The sequence below is a fragment of the Odontesthes bonariensis genome, chromosome 22 (genome assembly GCF_027942865.1).
Source record: "Odontesthes bonariensis isolate fOdoBon6 chromosome 22, fOdoBon6.hap1, whole genome shotgun sequence".
Classification (NCBI taxonomy): Eukaryota; Metazoa; Chordata; class Actinopteri; order Atheriniformes; family Atherinopsidae; genus Odontesthes; species Odontesthes bonariensis.
This window is the reverse complement of record NC_134527.1, coordinates 32,385,044-32,407,394: the sequence shown is the minus strand read 5'-3', so window position 1 is coordinate 32,407,394 and position 22,351 is coordinate 32,385,044. Positions and strand designations below refer to the sequence as shown.

The 22,351-nt window shown below is 43.1% G+C and overlaps 1 protein-coding gene across 1 annotated transcript; it reads right to left on the bottom strand.

Annotated features, from left to right (window-relative positions):
* Nucleotides 1-5,189: 5,189 nt before the first annotated feature.
* Nucleotides 5,190-19,393, bottom strand: sptlc1 (serine palmitoyltransferase, long chain base subunit 1). Its single transcript, XM_075455524.1, has 15 exons — nt 19,316-19,393; nt 17,615-17,722; nt 17,443-17,537; nt 17,107-17,200; nt 16,949-17,021; nt 15,236-15,368; nt 14,981-15,110; nt 14,740-14,829; nt 14,054-14,161; nt 13,669-13,764; nt 12,276-12,372; nt 11,365-11,419; nt 7,954-8,071; nt 6,323-6,396; nt 5,190-5,964 (listed from the first exon to the last, which is right to left on the bottom strand). Exons 1-15 carry the CDS (start codon nt 19,367-19,369, stop codon nt 5,871-5,873), a joined length of 1,419 nt encoding a protein of 472 aa, XP_075311639.1. The 5' UTR covers nt 19,370-19,393; the 3' UTR covers nt 5,190-5,870.
* Nucleotides 19,394-22,351: the final 2,958 nt, after the last annotated feature.

Below are 22,351 nucleotides of genomic sequence, written 5' to 3'. Positions count from 1 at the left end.
GTCCACCTTCTTGTCACAGCCAAGCCAAGGTGCCCTTGAGCAAGGCACTGTGCCCCCTTGCTCCCTGGGCTGTGAGTGGCTGCCCAGCACTCCAGTGTACGGCATCTGTCTCTGAGTGTGTGACCCTGTGCATGTGCATGTGTGTGTTGAACAGGTGCCACCTGGATGGGTTAAAGCAGAGGAGACATTTTGTGTGTATGCATGACAATAAATCTGATCTTAAGAAAAATGTTTCTGATTTATTCTTTCACATTTGAATTACAAATGATCATTTCTAATGAAATAACTTTGTTAATTAATCAGTTAGTAAAAAATACATACATGCATAAACAAAAACTGTATCTGCATTACAAGGCCCAGTTACTTCCTACGCCAGCAGGGGGCAGCGCACAGGCGTGGCCAGTTAAGAACAGCATCAGGCTGCTTGGAAGAGAAGGTTTCTTACCCGGAGAACGTCCATCATCTACATGCTGTGTCTTTGGGTTTAGTACGTTTTCTGTAAGAGGAGTAACATTGTTTTGGTGTTCAGTGTTACTTTGTCACCCTAAAGCAAGATTAATTTTTTCATCAAAAAATAGGACAAATTGTAACATTTGCATGTTGTCCAGGATAACTTTTAGCTCAAAAAGTAAAGCTGGAGCAACTGACAACAAAACAAATCCTCACACAGTATGAAGCGATCCCCTGCCCCACAAATAAAGCGAAATGAAAAATTTCTCAGAGCTATGGCTTCTGTATTACATTGGCAGACCTGAGGATCACGGAGACACTACCGTGTCTAAAATCTCAATAAGGGATTCTCAAAGCTGGACACGTACAATGGTAGCTTTCCTGTGTTCTATTTGAAATGGTTGCAGCATCAGAAAGCCCACGAGTCAACCTTCCCAAAAGATTTATTCTTAGTTGTTGAAATCAGTTTAACAGGACGAGCAGAGTGCATGTGACGCTGCAGTCCTGCATGTCTGTGCCTCCATGGTCAGCCAGTTGGTGCCTGCCCAGCCTTAAGACTTGTACCTGCTCTGCTGTTGTCAGCCTAATACGTGCTCTTCTTTTCTCATTTCACCTCCAACCAAAATACTTTACCAAATAGAATAGTTTTCTTTTTAAAGAGTAACAATTGATGATTAATTCTTGTCCAGCATTGATGGCTATTAGCAATTATCATTTTAAGATTTAATTCTGTTTTATCATCTGCTGACTTTGACAGAAAATGTTATACAGTACCAAATCAAACAATTGTAAGCTGAAAGCACACATAAACCAAGATACATTTTTATCTGACCATGTTTTATTGACCATATTGTTGAGCTAAAACAGAGTCACACACCATGCACATGAACCTAAATTCATAGAAATGAGCCACAATCATTCTGGAAGGAGAGAAAAAAAACAATAACGTAATTTTTCCTCAGCTGAGTACAAATGCGGTGTAGAGTGAGAATATCCTGCCAAGATCAATCGACACTTTGCAACAGATGTGCACATCGCTGCTGAAGTCTGTAAAGTCAGGAGAGCCTTTGTAGTCTGGAGAGATGTCCATTCTCCACCTCCACCTCCAACTCTGAAGATATCATTTCCCAACCCATGTGCAACTTGAGGAGATCCCTGACTGCCTTTGTGAATCCTCTGAAAACACCCATAAGAAAGGAAAAAAAAAGTATTGTGCAACAGGGAAATGATTCCATTTTGTCACGATTTCTTTTTATGCTCAGAAACTTGTAGTTGGATTCAACACAAGAAACTTGTGCTAAAGGAAAAAAATAAAAAGGACCAGACTCATTGAATAATTCCCTATAATCCCTATGATATAGACCAGTGAGCAGTGCTGACCAACATGTCATTGGGGTCATCAGGTGGGAACCTCCTTTCATCAGTGTTTCGTCTAGTTGGGCCCACGACACCTCCAGGAGGCTAGAGAGTGATCACTGGCGTCCCAGAGTCACCCCCCTAATGCCAGCCATCACTGCTCCTCACACCACAACAACCATCTTTTTTTCCACAACCACAAGCTACCCCAGCCTCTCACCAACTGCACCCCAGTCACAGCGGGGTGGGGATGCAAACCCTGGTTCGGGTAGGGGGTAATGAAAGTATAGAGGGTGCCAGAGGTGGAGGCAATTGCTTGGTGCTGATTGCAAAATGTTGTCAAAACTGATGGGATTTGTAAAAAACAGATAAGTTCACACATAGTACAAAGAAAGGGGTCCTTGCTGTCTCATCAGATGTTGAAAAGGCTTTCGATCGAGAAGAGTGAGAGATTTTTTTGATGTTCTCGGTAGGTTTGGGCTGGGCTTGAGGGAGAGAGCCGTCCCTTAGCCTTAAAGGTTTATGGAAGTTGATGTAAATGAAAGATTGTGGAAGTACTTTTTCAGAGGGTGCTGTGTTTGTGTGAGAAAAGAGATCTTTGAAACAGAGAGCAGAGTGCAGAAGTTGAAAGAAAGATTTTTTCACAGCTGATTACTTCATGATGAGTGATTTCATATCAGGTTTCAAACCCACCCTGTAAACCCAATACCTGCTAAATACACTGATCCAAACATGTTCTCATAGATGGAAAGAAGAGTGTCACTATATCATTGAAGTGCCTTGAGATGACATTTGTTGTAATTTGGCTCTATATAAATAAATTGAATTGAAGAGTGAGTGTGAGGTGCAGAATGTGGGAGGATGTGAATGGGATGAATGAAATGTTCTGAGGGAAAAGTTTTATTTATGTGTTTTAGTTCATTAGAAAAGTTCCATAAACTTTGATGAAATGGTGTTTTTAATCTGGTGCACCTACGTAAAACAGAATATAATGAAGGCAGAGCTGCTCTGAGGACGGTAAAGCACAGGGCTCTGAACTACACCACAACAACCATCTTTTTTTTTTCCACAGCCACAAGCTACCTCAGCCTCTCACCAACTGCACCCCAGTCACAGCGGGGTGGGGATGCAAACCCTGGTTCAGGTAGGGGTAGAAATAGAAGAGGTAAAGATAAGTAGGAATGGGATTCAAACCCGAGAGGAAAATCGAGAGGAGTCAGATGAGGTGGCTCGGGCATCTGGTTAGGATGCCTCCTGGATGCCTCCCTGGTGAGGTGTTCCGGGCCCGTCCCACTGGGAGGAGGCCCCGGGGAAGACCCACGACACGTTGGAGAGACTATGTCTCTCGGCTGGCCTGGGAACGCCTCGGGGTCCCCCCAGAAGAGCTGGAGGAAGTGGCCGGGGACAGGGACGTCTGGGTTTCTCTGCTCAAGCTGCTGCCCCCGCGACCCGATCCCCGGAGAAGCTGATGGATGGATGGATGGATGGATGGATGGATGGATGGATGGATGGATGGACGGGATTCAAACCCTGGTTTGGGTAGGGGGTAATGAAAGTATAGAGGGTGCCAGAGGTGGAGGCACACACTAGCAGATTCAGCAGACAAACTCACCTGAACAGTCCTATAATCACTAAAAATGGCAGCAAAAACAAAGCCATACAACCCAACTCACCTAAAATGGCCGCCTGGTTTCAAAAGGCTCACATGGGCCACACCCTCCACTTAAAAATATCCTGAACTTCTTCTTTCCTTCTTCCAAAAGTCTGTTTACCCTAAGTGCTCCCCCTGCTGGGCCCCCAGCTGCTATTGCATCTTCTAATTCAAATCCACACATTGGACTTTACTGCCTCATCTGACACTTCCTTCACTATTTTCCTCACATTCTGTCCACTTACACCCAGCTCCCTCAACAATGAGACAACAGACTTTGCAACAAATCCTCTACATCCTACTTCCACTGGACATATCCTAACTTTCCATCCTCGCTGCTCTGCTTCTGCCCCTAACTCTACATATCTAAGCTTTTTCCTTTCATATGCTTCTGCTACTAATTCCTCCCAAGGAACAGTCGGCTCTATGAAATAGACTCTCATTCTACTCCTAGACCACAAGACTATATCAGGCCTTAGATTTGTAGAGGCTATTTCCTGGGGAACAACAAGCTTATTTCCTAAATCTACCTGCATCTCCCAATCACAATCTCCCAAGGCAATCACTTGCCTCCTTATTGTCTTATTAACTTTCTCCCCCTCTTGAACAAACTGAATTGCAACTCTCTTCACCTTAGACCCTCCTAAGTTTACCTGCCTTCGTTTATCTTCTATACCTGCAGCTAAGCTTCTTAATACTTGGTCATGTCGCCACGTATACCGGCCTTGTGACAGACTAACCTTACAACCTGACAAAATATACCTTAGAGTTGCAGTACCTGAACATAACGAACATAACGGGTCTCCATTTACCCAGAGTTTTAGGTTCTGGGGAGTTGGCAATACATCATTTGTTGCCCCTATCAAAAATCTTATACTCCTTTCCTCCATACTCCACAGCTCTTTCCAACTAAGCTTTTTCTTCTCTACACCTTCCCAATTCACCCACCGTCCCTGCTTAGCCTGAGCCACTGCCTTTGTGCCCCTTAACATTTCCTCCTGTCTACGAACCTGCTCAACAACTAGCTTTCTCTTCTCCTTGGGACCTGCTCTACTCCACACTGGTTTGCCTGGGCCAAGCCCCAAGCCTCCCCGACCTATTTGCACATTACCCACAATCTCTGCATGTCTAAGAGTTGCTTCTACCTCCTGAGCTGCCATTCTTGGTTTCCACTTCCTCCCCTTGGTTGGGTTTGGAACCACCTTACTAACTACCACATCTTTACTCCCAGCTAACAGGAGCTCTGTCCTAACTTTAGTACATTTAAACTCCTCTACTAGACTAGATACTGGGAGCTGGAGTATGCCTTTCCCATACAGTGCCACAGTACATAAGCATCTAGGAACACCTAGCCACTTCCTAATGTAAAAACTAACTAATCTTTCCATTTTTTCTGCAACAGATAATGGAATCTCATACACAGACAGTGGCCACATCAACCTAGGAAACAATCCAAACTGCAGACACCACAGCTTCAACTTTCCTGGAAGCTCTGATTTATCTATTCTATCCAGTCCCTCAGCAACATCTTTCCCAAACTGCACTGCCTGCTCTCCATCATTCATGTCTGCCTGGTACCACCTGCCTGAACTTTTTGCTGCCTTTTTCCTAATTATTGGCAGCCATACATGATATCTGAGGCAGTTTCAGGCCCTGGAATGTCCATGAGAAAAGTCTTTGTACTTGAAAACAAGTCAGAAGCACATAGTTGCTTTAACTCAATGACAACACATTTTAATCAGATACTTTTATTAAGAGTAAGGTGGTCATAAACACACACAGCCCTTCATAAAAGACATTCCATCAGAATAAATCATGCCAGAGTAACAATATTTTCACTAAATATTAACGGGTCACATAACAGCATCATAGTACACAGCTCATGTACTAGTCGTCTGTAGACAAACAAAGAGAACAAAGTCTCCTCTTTGGTCAGTACAAAAAGAATCAAGTCATTTGGTCTGTGGAAGGTTTATCTTTATCAGTGATTAAGGTCACAGGCAAAAGGTCCAACCTGACAAAGTACAACAAATTATACATACAGGATGAGTTTGTCAGTCCAAGATAAATAAAATACAAACAAATACAAAAAAAGGGGGGGTTATGAAAAGGCAAACCAAGGCATGGCCAGGACACGTGTCTGTTAGTAGAGATCCTCAGTTTGTCTGCTGGGAGTGTTCCCCTCATTTATTTTCCAGGAAACGGACAGCACTCCTGCTGAAGGTGCAGTGATGGCTGCTGAAGGTGCAGTGATGGCTGCTGAAGGTGCAGTGATGGCTGCTGAAGGTGCAGTGATGGCTGCTGAAGGTGCAGTGATGGCTGCTGAAGGTCCAGTGATGGCTGCTGAAGGTGCAGTGATGGCTGCTGAAGGTGCAGTGATGGCTGCTGAAGGTCCAGTGATGGCTGCTCCCCGTCATTTGAGGAGGACTAAAGCTGCCTCTCTGACACAAGACACAACCTTCTGGATGTCGTCATCTGTCTGTTTGATGGTGACCACCACTCTGATACTGAGAACACATGGGACAATGTTAAATTTTCACCTTCTGGTGTTAACCTGTCTGGGCTGGACATGGCAGACATGTTCTCACATTTGTATGTAGTTCTTATGTACCATTGTCTCTTCTTTTGCATGATTTCTTTGGAGAAAAGAAGAATATAAATTCATCTGGATTATTTACAGATATTCACTGTTCATTGTGTTGGTCTCAATGTCTTCACTTTGACATCCCTCACAGCAGGACTCCAGCTCACATTACCAGAAACTCCCTGGGACTACTTTCAGTGGTGGACTGATGCAGTTTAGATATGCATGCACTGGAGGACATGACTGATTACTTGCGTCACCTGCGTGTTAAAGACCCTTACCTGGGAGGGGGGAGGAAGCGCTCTTCTTTCTCCAGGTACCGAGCAACAGTCAGAGCCACGTGTCTTTCCAAGCACTGATAGAAAAATCATGGAAACTTAGTTACAAACTAGGTAAACTCTTATGTTTAATGTAGGATTGCATCAGCGTTTCAGTGAGAACTATGACGTGTGCCATTTATAAAAATAAAGAGCACACTAATGATGGTTTGGTCTTTGGCCTTGTGACATTAAAGGCCCCATGGCATGCTCCTCCATGTTTTCTGGCTTATCTGCAGTGTTAAAATGATGTATTATCACCTTAAATGTCATCTGAAGCTAAAAAAATAAAGGCTTTTTTCTACAACCTTTTCATTCACACGTCACAGTTCAAACCTCATATCTGGATCTCATGTTTATGTTTAAGTTATGTTTCTGCATTTAGCAGACGCTTTTATCCAAAGCGACTTACAAATGAGGATATAACATTACAGCTACCATCAAAGCTAACTATAAGCTACATAGTAGGAAACCACCAGTCAGACTGTCAGAGGTGACAGTGTAGAGATAGAGTGCAGACACAGAGGGAGGTACAGGGTAAGTGCTAGGATAAGAGATGCTCTCTGAAGAGCTGGGTCTGCAAGAGTTTCTTGAATATATGTACCCTGTTCTGGTAGCACTTGGTAGGTCATTCCACCATCGTGGAACGACACATGAACAGAGTCTGGATTGTCTTCAGCGTGGTGTAGGCACTGCTAGACGACAATCCTGTGACGACCGGAGTGATCGAGTTGTGACATAAGCCTTTGCAAGAGCATTCAAGTAGATGAGAGCCGTTCCATTAAGCACTCTGTAGGCTAACATCAGTGACTTGAATTTGATGCAGGCGGCTAAGGGTAGCCAGTGGAGCTCAATGAACAGAGGGGTGATGTGTGCTCTTTTAGGCTGACCGAAGACCAGACGTGCCGCCGCGTTCTGGACCATCTGCAGAGGTTTCACAGCACAGGCTGGGAGACCAGTTAGGAGACCAGTTAGGAGACCAGTTAGGAGAGCGTTGCAGTAGTCAAGGCATGAGATGACCATAGACTGCACCAGGAGCTGGGTGGCATGTTGGGTTAGGTACGGCCTGATCTTTTTGATGTTTAGCAATGCGAAGCGGCATGATCGAACAACAGAGGCAAGATGATCTTTAAGGGTTTCTAGCTACTTTTGATGGAGCAAGAGATAGGGATTCAGTTTGGGTGCAGATGCTGTGGTGTATGGTTGGTTTGGCTGGGAAGACCAGCAGTTCAGTTTTCATGTGTTGTCATGCTTAAAAAAATCAACCAAGAGAAAGCCCTCTTTGGTTCAGAACTCAAAAAAGCATTTTGGAGTTAATAGGTCTGCAAAACTAATCTAGAGGAACACAAGATTACAAATGAAATGAATGGAAAAGCTCAGGTCATATCCACTTTAAGGGTACAGAGGGATAATCTGGTTTAAACATTTAAAGTACTGATACACTCCACTGCTCTCAGTTCTGCTGCCAGTACTGGAGAAATGTAGAAAATACATTTATTTATTATAGCTTTATTATAGCTATATGAAGGTCATTACCATCATCATTGCCATGTGTCTGATAGAAGTCATTATCAGCTGGAACAGAGAGGACTTACATAATCTACAATGTTGCGGAGCAGCTGCATGTCAGACACTCTGGAGCCTGAACTTCTCTCCAGCTGTAAGTGAAGAGCTGGGGCAAACGGTACTCCTACCAACCTCAGGCCTGGAATTCTGTCCCAAGGAGATGATCAGACACAACACACACAATTACACTTAGTCAGGATCGGTTCCTTCAGTGTTCTATGTGGAACACATAGGCTGTTTGACCTTGCCTGGGTTGTAATTTCCAGATTTAAAGCAGACATTTCCAGCGCTGGTGGCTCATGCAACGTCTTGTAATACATAAACACCTTATGGACATATCAACCAAGTGAAAACCTCCATTTTTTAAGATTTTTTTCCTGCTGGTTTAGATTGCATCTTTCCATCTTTCTGCAGATTCCTCTGATACATCTGATAAATGACAATGGTAATGTCGTTTGAATGTAGGAGCAGCTCATTTAAGAGATGTCGTGGATGTAGAGTAGGTAGAAAATGAAGAACAAAAAAGTCACTCCTCTGTCAGGAGGAAAATTTCAGTAAATGAACTGAACTAGTTTAAAAAAAAAAAAAAAAGTCATTTTCAGTTAATTTCCAAATCAATTATGCCTCAATGCTTGATTTAATATAATATTACCACCACTAAGGGTCAGTTTGCAGCCATGATTCATGAAACTAACCAAGGTGTTATCAGACGATCCCCATACCTCTGGATGGTATTGGTTTAATGACCACCATGAAATTCAATTGAAGTAAATTAAGTAGGTCATTTCTTAGTTTGCAGCTGTGATTCATGATTATTTCAAATAAATTTCCATAACCTTTTCAGAGTAACAGATCCTAAAGTTATTGCCAGTTGTTATTTAGGTAATTACATGATAAATACCTCATTTTTTACATTTTTATTATCATTAGAGTATTTTTTACAGTATTATTTTTACATTAGAGCAAAAGCACTAAAATACGAGTCTACTTCAGTCTCCCGAAATTGAGGTACTAAGCGTACATTTCTGCTTACATCAAACCCACCCGCAGCCGCAGAGGGATCAGTATTTACTGACCTATTAGAACCCTGAGATTGAGCTGCACTAACAGCTTTAGCAGCAGCTTCTAATTCTAGGCGCTTTAAATTCACCTCTTTTTCTGCTGCTACTTCTAGCTGTATCCTACGATAAGAGGTGTCTGCCTCTATTTCTAATTCCATTTTTCTAATAGCCAAGCGGTGACTATACTCAGCATTTCTCTGCTTCTCTTGTGCCTCAAATTCCAAACGTGCCAATCGCACTCTATGGCGGGCATCATCGCTTATCCTTGGAAAGGATAGCGGAGACAACCGGGGTACAGTGTGAGGAGGGGGAGGAGTGCGAGGAGGATTAAGCTCCAAATTAGAGACCCCATCTAAAGGAACCGCCTCAACCTCAACCAACCCTACCTCAGCTACCTCAACCAGCCCTACCTCAGCTTCCTCTTCCTTCCTGATGTCCTTCTCTGCACTAGAAGTCAACACAGGGGTCGGAATAACAGGCTCACTAGCAGTCGCAGCACTGCCCATACCAAGCACCTTATTGTGCACCAGCATGCCCACCACAGCTTCCGTCAGTTCAGCTTTCTTTAAACTAGGTGAGACAGTAAACTCAAAGTGTGCCGCAATGGCACACTTTCTTTCTACAGCGGTCAATCTGCTCCACAGAAGGATCACTGAGAAAACCCTCAATATCAAAAGTGGCCATAATGCCTTAACAAACCTAACCAACACTAAAAGCCTACTTGACGTGTGCACTACACACCAACACTCACCAAACCAGTTGCTTAATAGGATCAAAAATCCCGGACGAGCCCCCAATTTATGTTACGCCCCCTAATGGCTCGGAGTGGGAAGGCGCAACATAAGGCAACAGGTTTGGGTAGGTGAGGGTGTAGTCACACAAAATCAGGAAACGTATCAACAATTAAAGAAAGTATTTATTTACAAATGGTAACACAGGGAACAACGAGGACTACAGTGGCACCAAATAAATGAAAAAGAACATAACCCCACCCCCCTTTTACAGGTGCTGAGCACCCAAAAAGTACAGCGGGTGGTGCTCACTCTTACCTAGGGTTTCTAACAAAAGGTAAACTTACGTGGATGTAATATGTAGACCCCAGGGTATCTTACCTATCCTCGAAGTCCCTGTACACCCAACAAAAGAATTAACAAGAGAAAAAAAGAACTAAAGTCGGCTGTTTAACATTTAATAATATAACAAAGGTGTAATAACTAAGGCTTAAACAAAAGGGTCGAATAAACGGACAAAACAAGACCTAACTAGAGCTCTGCCACAGCTCACAACGCAACACCAACTCACAACGCAACACCCCTCCTCACAGGAAACAAACAAGGGACTATATAAAGGGGACTGGCTGATTGAAGATCTGGATCAGGTGTGGTTGAATGATTGGATAATTGAAACCAGGTGTGCACATCTGTGAAGTGAGATAATTGAAACAGGAGGGGGAGACAAAACAGCAACACAAACCAACACCACAAAACAGAACACAATACACTACATACCACAAGACATGTGCAACATACATACATAAAAGACATACAGAACACTGTACGTAACAAGAGCATTACTCTATTACTATCATTTCATCACTGCGCTGTAATACAAAGTGCTACCACAATCTGTGGAGATTTCAACGACCTCTTGCTTGCTCCTACACTTCCATCGTTCCACCAGGAGGTGTAACGAAACGTGCGGGGTGTATTTTCAGGGATGACAAAGATCCCAGCCTGGGTCTGTGCTGGGGACTTGTAAAAGTAGAATGGACAACACTGCACACCTTCTGTATAACTTAGTGATCAATAAAGTATGTTCAGTCAGGGGCTTCTTCAGCCTGTAAGGACCAGAGCAGTGAGACAGTTTTACCTACAGGAAGAACCTTCATTCACTCTTATAGGAGAAGGGCTCCAGCGTATCAGAATGGACCAGTTTTATTCTGACCAATTTTCATTGGATTTGATACCCTCCTTTGCCTCCCAAAGAAAGTAGAAAGGCAGAAGGATAAATGACTGCCAATAAGAATATCTAAACAAGAGGGTTGAGCTTTAAAAGGATTATTAAACCATTCATTTTAAAAGGGGTGAATATAGCTGATGACACCGCAATGACCAGTGGGGAAACTGTATGTACAGCACTTCATGAGAGGTGAAGATGCTTTTTAAATCTGTAGTCTGTAGAGGTCAGGAATGATGTTTCAGTGGCTTCATAGTTCCGGTAAATTCACCTTTATAGCAATTTAGTTCTTTTTTTATGGCAGTACCACTTTGTAAGAGCAGCTAGTTTAAGCACCTCTCTGTAGGTAAAGTCACCCAAAAGGTGCATTGAGGAAGAGGCTTTTAAAAATGCAAAGAAATACCAAAGTGCACATGAACTTACCCCTGTAAGGCCTTGTAAACATGCTTGCACTTTTCTCTCAGGACAGTGAAAATATCTACAGAAAAGAAAACAGTGAAACATTTGAAAATGCAGCTCAATTAAAACTTCTGAGCAGGAACTCAAAATGGAAAAGAGTGGCCCGTCTCACGTAGCATCTAACAGTTAAAGGAGAAGTTCGGTGTTTTTAAACCTGGACCTTATCTCTGGCATAAATACCTTCATCTACTCACCAATAACAGTTTGGTGAAAGTCGGCGTCCTTCGGAAGATATTTAGATCACTGGAGATCCGCGTATATCCATATATCGGGGGCTTATAGGGGGCTTTCTACACACGCATCTACTGGGATGACATCATCGCACAGCTCATTCACTCCATGCTCTGTGACAGTCGCTAACTTCACACCGAGTTTGCTGCTGCTAGTGTTGTGCAACATGGCAGGATATTTATCAGATTCTGACCACGACTTTGAGTACGATGGACGATGGACGTCCTTACCGGAGTGAATGAGCTGTGCTGCAGCATCACTCGCAGATGACACGTGTAGAAAGCTCCCTATAAGCCCCCCGATAACAACACCACGGCAGCTCTGAGCTAACAGTGCAATAGTACGCATTCATTCATTCATTGGTCTTAAAATAGTGGAGAAATAAAGGCAGATAATGCCTTATTCAGAGGCTGTATTGTCTCTGTTCTCTCCCGTTATATGGATATACACTGATCTCCAGTCATCTAAATATCTTTCAAAGGACGCCGACTTTCACCAAACTGTTATCTGTGAGCAGATGAACAGATTTTATGCCAGAAATAAGGTCCAGGTTTAAAGAACCGAACTTCCCCTTTAAGGCCAGTAAACATCCCTGAACCTGGAGGGTGCATTCAGGAAGTAGCAGTTAAAAACAGATCTTGTACCTGGATCCTCCTCCATGATGTTAAGAGCCTCAATGGCAGCAGCAGCCAGCATCGGAGGCAGGGAGGCAGAGAAGCAGTAGCCCTGGCCTGACAGACGCTAAAAGACACAAGGCAATAGTTTTTATAGAATAAGAACTGATAATAACAATAAGAGTTTACTGTTACTGAATCCATGCTCAACTAAATTCACCCTATTAAAGTAATCAGCTTTAAAGCAGGTACACAGCAAAAGGTTTTCAGTGTCATCAGATTATTGTATTGTTCACATAAAGTCTACAAACATAATGTGTCTGTAGACTTTACCCGACTCGGCTGACTCATCTCCATCGTTCATGCAGACGAGTCGCTCTCATCTTTAAACTGAAAATGTTTAAAGCCTGGAGGTCCTGGTCTTTGTCACCAGGTTGTTCAGGAGAACTGACAGTTTCTCTTCACAGCTACCGTTTCTTAGGTTGCATATTTGTAACATCAAAGAGGCCTGGGTGATCTTTATTTACCCAAAGCAGACTGTAGTCCTGTAGTTTCTTCACCATGCTCTCCATCATTGTTGTTGCACACTTGTTGCACGACATAAAAAGCGGAAGTATTGACTTGGGCCTAAACTCCCCTCCCACTGGTCTCAGCTGGGGCAGTCGGAGGCACCTCTCACTCACATTCGTCCCCCTAAGTGTAGAATGTTCATTTCTGAGGACACGCACAGCCGACGCACCAAACTCATGTAGGATCCACGAGGCAGCTCTGATAAAACACGCGTATGCAGAGCTAACAGCAAGTCTGTTTCCAGCCCAAGCTCACCCAACGTGCCAGGTGGGTGGCTGCCAATCAAACACGGATTTGCCTCAGATGTCGGTAACATAGATGTGCGCCCTTTTGTGACATCTAACATTTGTTGACTGCTTGAAAGTTGCATTTGAATTTCACAATGTGAACCTGACTTTAGCAGCTGTTAAAGTCCCTGCAGAAAAGTTCTAATCAGCTTCTTTTCAACCCAGCTGAACCACCAGTGGAGAGTTTTAATGCTGTTTAATAAGATTAGCTTAATACCAAGGGTTGTGTGCTCTGAATCAATCACACCTCATGAAATCATTTTTGGATACTTTCTTAAAAGGATAGAGTACTCCTTCATTTGAACTTTTTGTTTAATGCAATATATCATAGATTCCATCCAGGAAAAGTATGAGCAAATGACTCCGAATTCTAAGAGATGATTTTAGAAAAGCTGCTGCAAAAGAAGCATGGCTGATTGGCTCCACTTAGGGACCATCACTGGAGTGATAACACAATAATAACAGATCATGCAACAGTTTGAAACACAGATTAGGAGTTCACTTCAAGAAGCAGACTGGAGGATCAAATGACCGACCTGCTCCGTCAGAATATGTGTGGCATTCACCTGATGGTCGATGACAAAGGAACGTCCACAGCAAAAGCCTCCAATTGAAGCCACTGCGTTCTCCATGTTGGCACTGATCAGGTCAATGTCATCCATCTGTGCCAGGCAGTGAAATGGCATTAATATTCCAGAAAGCAGGAACAAATCTACTCTCAGATGTGAACAACTGTTCAATCAATCTTAATGCTGAAGACGTGCTGTTTGATGAGATTTAACAAAGGATTCTCATTAGTGACATTACTATAAATCAGAACTGAACTATTACAGAAAAGGAAGAGTTAAGCCAGAGACTGACACCGTAGCGTAGCGGAAGAAAAGCCAACAGACCACCCTACGTTGGCCTTTTGTGAGATTTGAATTTTTATTAAAAATTGACTGTACTCACATTGACCCCAAAGTGCTCTGTGACCCCTTTGCCACGTTCTCCCAACACACCGAAAGACATGCTCTCCTCCAGAAAGAGCCGCACCTTGTATTTGTACTTGAGCTTCACCTGGAGACAGAGCAGGTGCATGTGGGAAATATGATGGTGGAATCATGCTTTCATCAGATCGTTCTGTGAGTGTTGGAGCAGACGTTCAGGCACAGCACGGACTTCACCCGACACATACAGGGAACTGCTGTTCACACGCATGCCTTTTGGATGTGATGAACATTTAATCACAGCAACTACTCCAACTGCTGGAGGAAATGTTGAAACACATCATGAAGCAATGTGGCACAATGTGTGTTACTGTGCAACAAATAAACTGGCCCGGATTCAGCCTCCTTGGCTCCAGATGCTGGGTTGGAATTCACAGACAAAAGTAATTTGAACCATTTCCTTAATTTGGTTATTTTCACATGAAAAATAATCAGGAAAACAGAAAGTAACAAAGTATTCTGAGTTTTTTCTGTTGCACACTCCGTAAGGAGCCCCAACAATAACCAAAACTGGATTGATGCCTTTTCACAGGCCCCTCCCAGCCCCTTCTGCTGGATGGTAAGTTAGCTCAGCGCATCCAGAAAGGGCATTGAGTTTGTAATGAAGTGGAAGAAGCAGCTTCAGAGGCGGATTTGTTTGGAATTTACCAATTCAGGCAGAGGACAAATGTCTGCAGTATTGATGTACAGTCCCTCCACAACAATGAACTTCCGCGTCACTCGAGCTTTCCGAGGATTCTGCAATGAAAACGGGGCATATTGGTACAAGGGAGATACAGCATTCATTAATAAGCGAATGAAAAGATTATTAGAAAGATGCAGCTCTGCTTCACAAGCCTGACAGCAGAGTGCACGGAGACACTCTTAAACTGCGTGAGGCTGAACTAACCTTCTGGTCCTCCAGCTCCTGCTCCTTCAGCAACCTCTCCAGGTCCTCCATGTCATTGTGTTTGAAGTATTTGATGAAGCTGCGGGACGCCTGAAGACCCTTCTGGACAGAGAAACAGGCTGCTTCGTCCCTGGGAACCGAGCATAGAACTAAAAACATCAAACCTTTGAGCAAAGAGCAATTGAGTCCCACTCAGTTTTCAGAGACAGAAACAGTTTCATGCTGCTCTGAACATTTAGTAGAGACAGCACTCACACAAAGATTATGTCCCCTCTCTTGGAGTAGGCAGGGATTGCACTGGCAATGGTTGCAAAGCCATATGAATAGATTATGGCCTCTTCCGTTTTCATGAAATTGGCAAGACGGCTCTCCAGCTCCAGATGAACATCTGGGGGAGAGAGGACACAGTTCATTCAAAAAAATAAAATAAGATAGAATAATGGTATCAGAAGAAAGATTGGACTTTTTTGTTCCTTCAGACTATTACACCAAATAAAGGATTTCGTTGTTTTGTCGTCTTCTCCGTTTCTCCCAGCAGAATAAAGGATACCGTGCAGCAACTCCCAAGTAGCAGAATGATAAGAAACAATACTCCAGGTCCAAATCCAGCTCAAGAACTACTGCTACTCTCACAGCACCAGGAATGTGCCACAGTGCACCCTCGCTCCCAACCTGGTTAGTGGCTCGTCCAATAACCGGAGGGTTGGGGGTTCAACTCCCACTCTCTCTGCTCAAAAAAAAAATTGGTGAAACTGACAGCTGGAGGCCATGGTGCCCTTGAGCAAGGCACCCCGGGTGCTGTGAGTGGCTGCCCACAATATAATGTAATTAGGAAGCTGGGAACCTGCGGCCTCTCTGGCAGGTTCCTCGGGCTGTCAGGTTTGGCCTGCTGAACGCTAGCTCAGCATCTAACAAGACTTTAATCCTTAAGGATTTCTTCACTTGGACTTTCTCTGCGTGACAGAGACCAGGATGAATGCCGGTGACACCAGCATTTTTTATGAATCGTTGCCTCCAGATTGCTGTTATTTCAACTTCCCGTGAATGTCAGGACGAGGAGGAGGAATATCGCCCGTTTCTGAAGAGGTTTACAAATGGAAGCAGACTTCTCCGTCATCATCATTCTCCAGCTTCGGACTTCTTCCATTTGAAGTTGGTCACTATAAACCCATACTGTGCCTAGTAACTGACCGAAAGACTAACCTTTTTCCAAGCTTTTAGCTGAAGTCATGCCTAAATATGATCTTATTGTGGGTGATTTTTACATACATGTTTGTTGTCCTGACAAAGCTTTGGTGAAGGACTTATTGATTCTTTTAATGTCGACACAGGAACCGGACCAGTTCTGACCTCGTTTTATCTCCCGTTTGCAGATGTGTGACGCTGTGTTGTCAGACCATATGCCTGTTGTTTGGTATTGTCTTTCATGTTAGCATCATACAACACATTTACTGTGTTGGCCTCCATTTTCAACAGTATGTTTTTTTTCTTTAAAATAAAACAAAAAAATTGGATTAATTCTGTTATAAGTTTATTTTGAACAAATATGAATAGGAGGAGCTGGTTTCATTGAAGATGATTTCAGAAGAGCTTTGAGCCAACAGAGCAGCGAGTGGAAACTGTTGGTCTGAGGACATCTTGTGCCTCTTCATTCGTTGTTTCCGTCTCGATGGCACCTACAATGGCATCAAGTATCCAAGATCTTTCTTGGTGTGGGTATCAGGTTTGAAACTTTAGTATCATGACAACCTTTTCCTTTTCTTAGGAGTTGAAGATAATGCAATGATATGTTAACCTTTATTGTTCTGCTAAGGCTGGAGAAATCACCAATTAACAATCATGTCATATGAATTTGTCTTAATTATGTTCCATCAATTGAGTCATCCACATCTACAGTCATTTATCTTGAAATCAAGCCATTTTCACACCTTTAGTTAATGGAGAAAGAAAGTGGAACTTTTCACTCACCAAACGTCCCATAGAAGCCTCTTGGACCACATGTACCAACGCCATACTTTTTCAGTGACGCCAAAGCCTTTTGCTATGAAGGACAAAAAAAGAGAATCCATTCAGTGTTCCAAAGACTGATTTAATGAAGAGTAATGATTAAAAAAATGGATTCAGACCTTAACACGCTCATTGTCGAGGAGACCCAAGAAGTTAAAAGAAGCAAAGTTGAGGCACTCTTTTCCATTGATTATGATTTTGTGGCTGGGTGGTCTGTAAAGAAAAAGTGTTAAACACTGAAGCGCTCAAAGCCCCAATCCCAACCAGTAAGAGTGATACTGTGCTGTACAATATCACCAGTAAAACCACAATGACTGTGCTCCATCACAGAGAGCACATGGTCTTTGGTCAGAATGCTATATAATGTCATGTTAAGCTTCAAAGAAATCAAGTTCAGTCAGGAATGTTTAAGTCAAAAAGAAAATGACATGAAAATGCCTTCATGTGTGTTTTACCCTGTGACAACATCATAGTTTAGGGAGGGGTGGTCTCTGGAAACTGGGGGCACAAGAGGCTCTGGCTGCCACTCCTCAATCAGGTCCTCCTTTTCCTGGAATTCAGACCCATGTGACAGCTGTTTGGAGACACAGGCACTACAACGTGTGTTTTTCATTGGGTCCAGCTTACCTTCTCTGTTAGTTTGTAAGTCTCATGAAGTTTGTAGGTCTTGGAGAACAAAAGCCTGATGATCCACAATATCAGGATCCCCTCCAGAATCAGGTGGTATGCAGGAGCCTGGGAAAAGCACAGGCATGAGGATCAGTTGGATGTCCACTCAAGAGAAATCCAGATACAGCCCATTTCCATGGGGGCATAGACAAGCAACATAGTTAGAATACACAAGAAGAAGCCAACTCAGTGGTGATCGCAGTCGTCCATCATCGACTCGGCATGCTAACGTCACGCTAAGCTGTCTGAATGCTAAGCTAAGCTGTCTGAATGGGTTAGACAAACATTCCCACCTCAGACATAAAACCATCTGAAAGTTGGATCATTTCACTTCAATGATCTTCATCTCTATGATGAACATTCCACTTTTTAAGTTGATTCATAGATCCCTCAGCACAAACAGACAACAGCTAATGTATCTGGCCATCCCAGAAAAATATACCACAAAATATAGTTTGAGCCACCAGCTGGGAGGAGGACTGGATGGATGTGGGGGAGCGACAGGACCGGGCATGGGGCATAAAAGCAGCAGAGAGGGAACTACTTTGGCATTTTTCACTTTCCAGAACAGCAACAAAGAGTCTTCTTTAGCTCTGGAGCTGCATTCAGCTCCTCTTTCTGCCTTCAGCAAGCAGCCCCCTGTTCTGTTAGGTCCGAAAAGATTCCCCATCAGCAAGCAGCCCCCTGTTCTGTTAGGTCCGAAAAGATTCCCCATCAGCACCCTGCTTCAGACTATCGTGCATCATCAGAAGGGCTGGCCTTCAGCTCTGCACACTTCTGTGGGCCCAGTTGTGCTCAGGCGTCTGCTCCCACGGGGGTCTTTCTTCATCCGTTCATGGGTTTGGGACAGGAGGGACAGAGGAGGGCCAGGGGGGACATAGGAGGGACAGGAGGAACAGGAGGAGGGCCAGAGGAGGGCCAGAGGGGGCAGGTCATCTTCGGTGTCAGGATTGTGTATCTCCACTGGATACTATTTTGTTTCTAGACGGTGGATGTTTTCATGATCCAGTCTTTTGCCACCAGGAACAGGAGGGGCAATAGCAGTCATCTCTTCCTCTTTCCCCTGGGCAATTCAAAGGCATCTGTGAGTTGCTCTTCATGGGCTGTCCAGCAGGTCAGCCCTTCACAGGTGTCCCTGAAGATGTCCATGATCTTTGCTGGCACTTCCAAAGGGTCCGTCTATCAACCGGGGCATCATCTGACCACTGGTTGTTGCACCATAGAACTGCATTGGACTGTTTTTGTGGAATTAGCATTAAAGTCGTTAGTACCCGTGTGCGTCATGCCCCTTTCGGGCGTTCCGGGTCCTGAAGACACTTCCGCATTGGATACACCGCTCTGTCCTCGCTAGAGTCTCCTCCTGCAGCCTCCTATCGGCGCATTTTAGAAATCCGAAAATCCTTTCATACGTTTTGCTGAGATTGATTTCCGGGTCTCAGGCAGAAGGACGGAGAACAGAGGAGACGAAGAGGCACGAGGAGGCACAAATTAGACAAATGACCGGCTGGGCTGCGGACCGCACGCGCTTAAAAACTTCACTACTAACTACTTTGAACAGATTTAACACACAAACTGTTGTGGCTGAAAATACCAGCTATCTGCTAGTTAACGTGAGGAAATATTTCTACTCGACGGAATTGAAGAAAAGAGAAATCTTACCTCATAAAATGCCTGTACCATTTCCACCAACACCCACTGCTGTCCGGCCGCCATCTTTGTTTGTCTTCTTCCTTCTGCTACGTCACGAGCAATGCTGCCTTCAGGCTCCACACAAGAAATGGTACACTTGACTACCCATCCATACAACACTAACACTGTCCAAGAAATGCACGAGACAAGAAAAAGAAGTATCAAATGTGTTAAATGTAATTTTTTCTGAGATTAAATATTTTTAAACAGTCCAATATGTAAGGTTTATGTGAATTTATTTCAATTTCAATTTTATTTCAAGCTCTATTTTCCTCTTCATTGCTTTGAGGTCATTGAGCATCATGTGACCTGCTCAGCATACAGGTCCAGGTTCCAGGATAAGGGTGTATCATGAGAAAAAATTCTAGATAAAAATACCCTCCTGACTAAATGATTAGGTTAAAATTAGATGATTCTACAAGTCATTAAGAAAATGTTCTTTAGGTTAATGTGTGTTAATGTTAAGAGGAGAGGAGAGGAGAGGAGAGGAGAGGAGAGGAGAGGAGAGGAGAGGAGAGGAGAGGAGAGGAGAGGAGGTGTCTGCTCCAATTCATTTTCCATTCAACTATTCAGAGTGTCTGAGAAGTTGGTCAGCAGCACCACAGGGGGCTTTACTGTCACCATTTCTCCTCACTCTGTACACCTCAGATTTTCAGTACAACTCAATGATGGATCAGTAATGGACAAGAAGCTGAGTGGAGAGAACTGGGCAATCACGTATCATGATGGAGTAACAATCCCCTCATCTTGAATATGAACAAAACAAAATATGTGATTGTAGATTTAAGGAACAGGTGTAAGATAAACACTATAGGCATCCTGGGAGAAGAGGTGGAAGTGATGGACAACTGCAGATACCTGGGAGTTCACCTGGAAATGTAACACCGAGGCTGTCTCCAAGACGTGGGAAAGCAGACTTCTTAGGAAAGCTTGGGTCCTTCAATATATACACCAAAATATTACATATCTCCCATAAGTCTGTGGCGGAGAGTGCAATCATTTGCACCATTAGTTGAGGCAGCAGCATCAGAGCCAGAGACTCAAAGTGTACAGAACAACTACAAAGTGGCAAATGACTGGTGGCTGGAGAGGGCTGATGAGTTAGGACAGCAGGTGAGTGATTAACAGGGAAAAGGTGCACATGGACAAGAACAGGGCAACTTAAACTAAATCAAGTATGAAAAGTAACTACAAAAGTAAATAAGTAACATACATGGAATACAAACTGAATCTATAAAATTAAACTAAGGACTGAAAAACCAAAGCCAGAATTTACACAGGACACAAACAGAAAACAACCTTTATCAGTACTCTCTCTCATCGTCTCTTGCTGCTTTTTTCCTTCTTCATATTTTGAAGGTTTCCCAGTGATACAGGCCTGAGGAGGCAAAGAGAAGTTGCTATAAGACGGGAGGATTTTGTTGGGACTGAGCCGTCAAAGCTCTGTAGTGAGCACTTCAAGCCTGGTGATTTTGATAGGTGTCATTTGTGGTGTCTGTATTTCACAAAGTAAGGCTGCACCACATTGCAAAATTAACTACCCTGAAGTTACAGAGAGCCAGCGTATGCGAGAAGCTGCGCAAAACAATTATTTTTCAAGGGTTCCAGCTTCCCAGCCCCAGTTGCAAGCCTAACAGTGTAGTGTAACGCTGGAATGACCTGGAATTATAACGCTTATTTTTCTAGGCTTTTAAAAAAAGATGTACTGTATACAGTATAAATGGCTGGTACAGTATAAATGTGCAATGTTATAGTATGTATACTGCATCAATTACTCAGTGTTACTTCCACCATTTTTAGAACTGTATATATCTTTTTCTAATATTTTTAGAACTGTTTTTACTACTCAACACTTTATTTATTTATTTTTATTCATGACACTTTATTTTCTTCATTGTTGTTGTTTTGTCTGTTGTTCTTGAGTAACAACAAAATTTTGTTTTAGGAATGCAAATAAAAAAATCCTTGAATCCTATATGGGAGCTTGTATGTATACGTGTTACAGAAGGGTCGTGTGTGTGAGAGAGAGGGAGAAATAAATTCAAATGAACAATCAAACTTGTTTCTTTATTCAAATATAAAATCTATATTTAGATTAATTTATACATTTATCAATATGCCATAGCCTACCTTGTTAAAGAGCATAATACAAAGTGATTCAGAATGAAAGGACGTATTTTTAATGTGTGACAGCGTCCTGTATCATAACTAAATCTCTGTCGTTTGTAACAAAGCAAACTGTGTGAAAATCCGGTAAATATTCGGGGAGTTATGATCATTGTAGTTGGGGATATACACCATCCTCAGTGGAAATAAATGCAATGTGGGGGCATTGGAGACCCATCCAAGATGGCGGCCGCGCTGATACGTCAGCTCCAACAGGCAGCGTCAGTTTATGAGGCGTCTACGCAATGGCGGATCTAGGATATTTCTGAGTAAGGGGCCATAGTGTTCATAGAGGGGCCAAGTATTTGTCCAAAACCCTTGCACACAATTCCCTGTTTTGGTAAGGTAATGTGTATACATTTCACGTCACATCATGTTCAAACACTTAATTAAACACGTAATTTAAAAAAAAAACTCCTTACCAATTTTACAAGCATTTTTACTGTACATAGACAAAATGTATATATTTGTACTGGATGTTCGTTGATATTACTCCGCCACCACTAAGAAAATAGTGCGAGCATGAACGAGCTGCCAAATAAAACACGACAGAAGCAACTTTTCGCCACGAAATTTGATATGGATTACCAGTGCACACCAGTAACCACTCCGGTGAGTTGATGATTTTGAAAACGGACGTTTATGGTGCTTTTACGGACCTTTTTGGACATGCACATGACTTGCCATTCTGAAGCAGGTTGAGAAGAATTAAAATTAGGCAAATATCGGAGACAGCAGTAAACATCAAAAAAACGGTGAGGGGGGTTCTAAAACATTGCAGACGACTCATAAAAGAGGCTTAATGTTGAAAATACCGCAGTTCTCCTTTAAACACAACTG

Coding starts and splice junctions, on each gene's coding strand:
- sptlc1 (XM_075455524.1), bottom strand. CDS start 19,369: ATGGCGGCCGGACAGCAGTGGGTGTTGGTGGAAATGGTACAGGCATTT. Junction 17,201..17,442: donor AACTATGATGTTGTCACAGG/GTAAAACACACA, acceptor TTTTCTTTACAG/ACCACCCAGCCACAAAATCA. Junction 17,022..17,106: donor TCGACAATGAGCGTGTTAAG/GTCTGAATCCAT, acceptor TGTCCTTCATAG/CAAAAGGCTTTGGCGTCACT.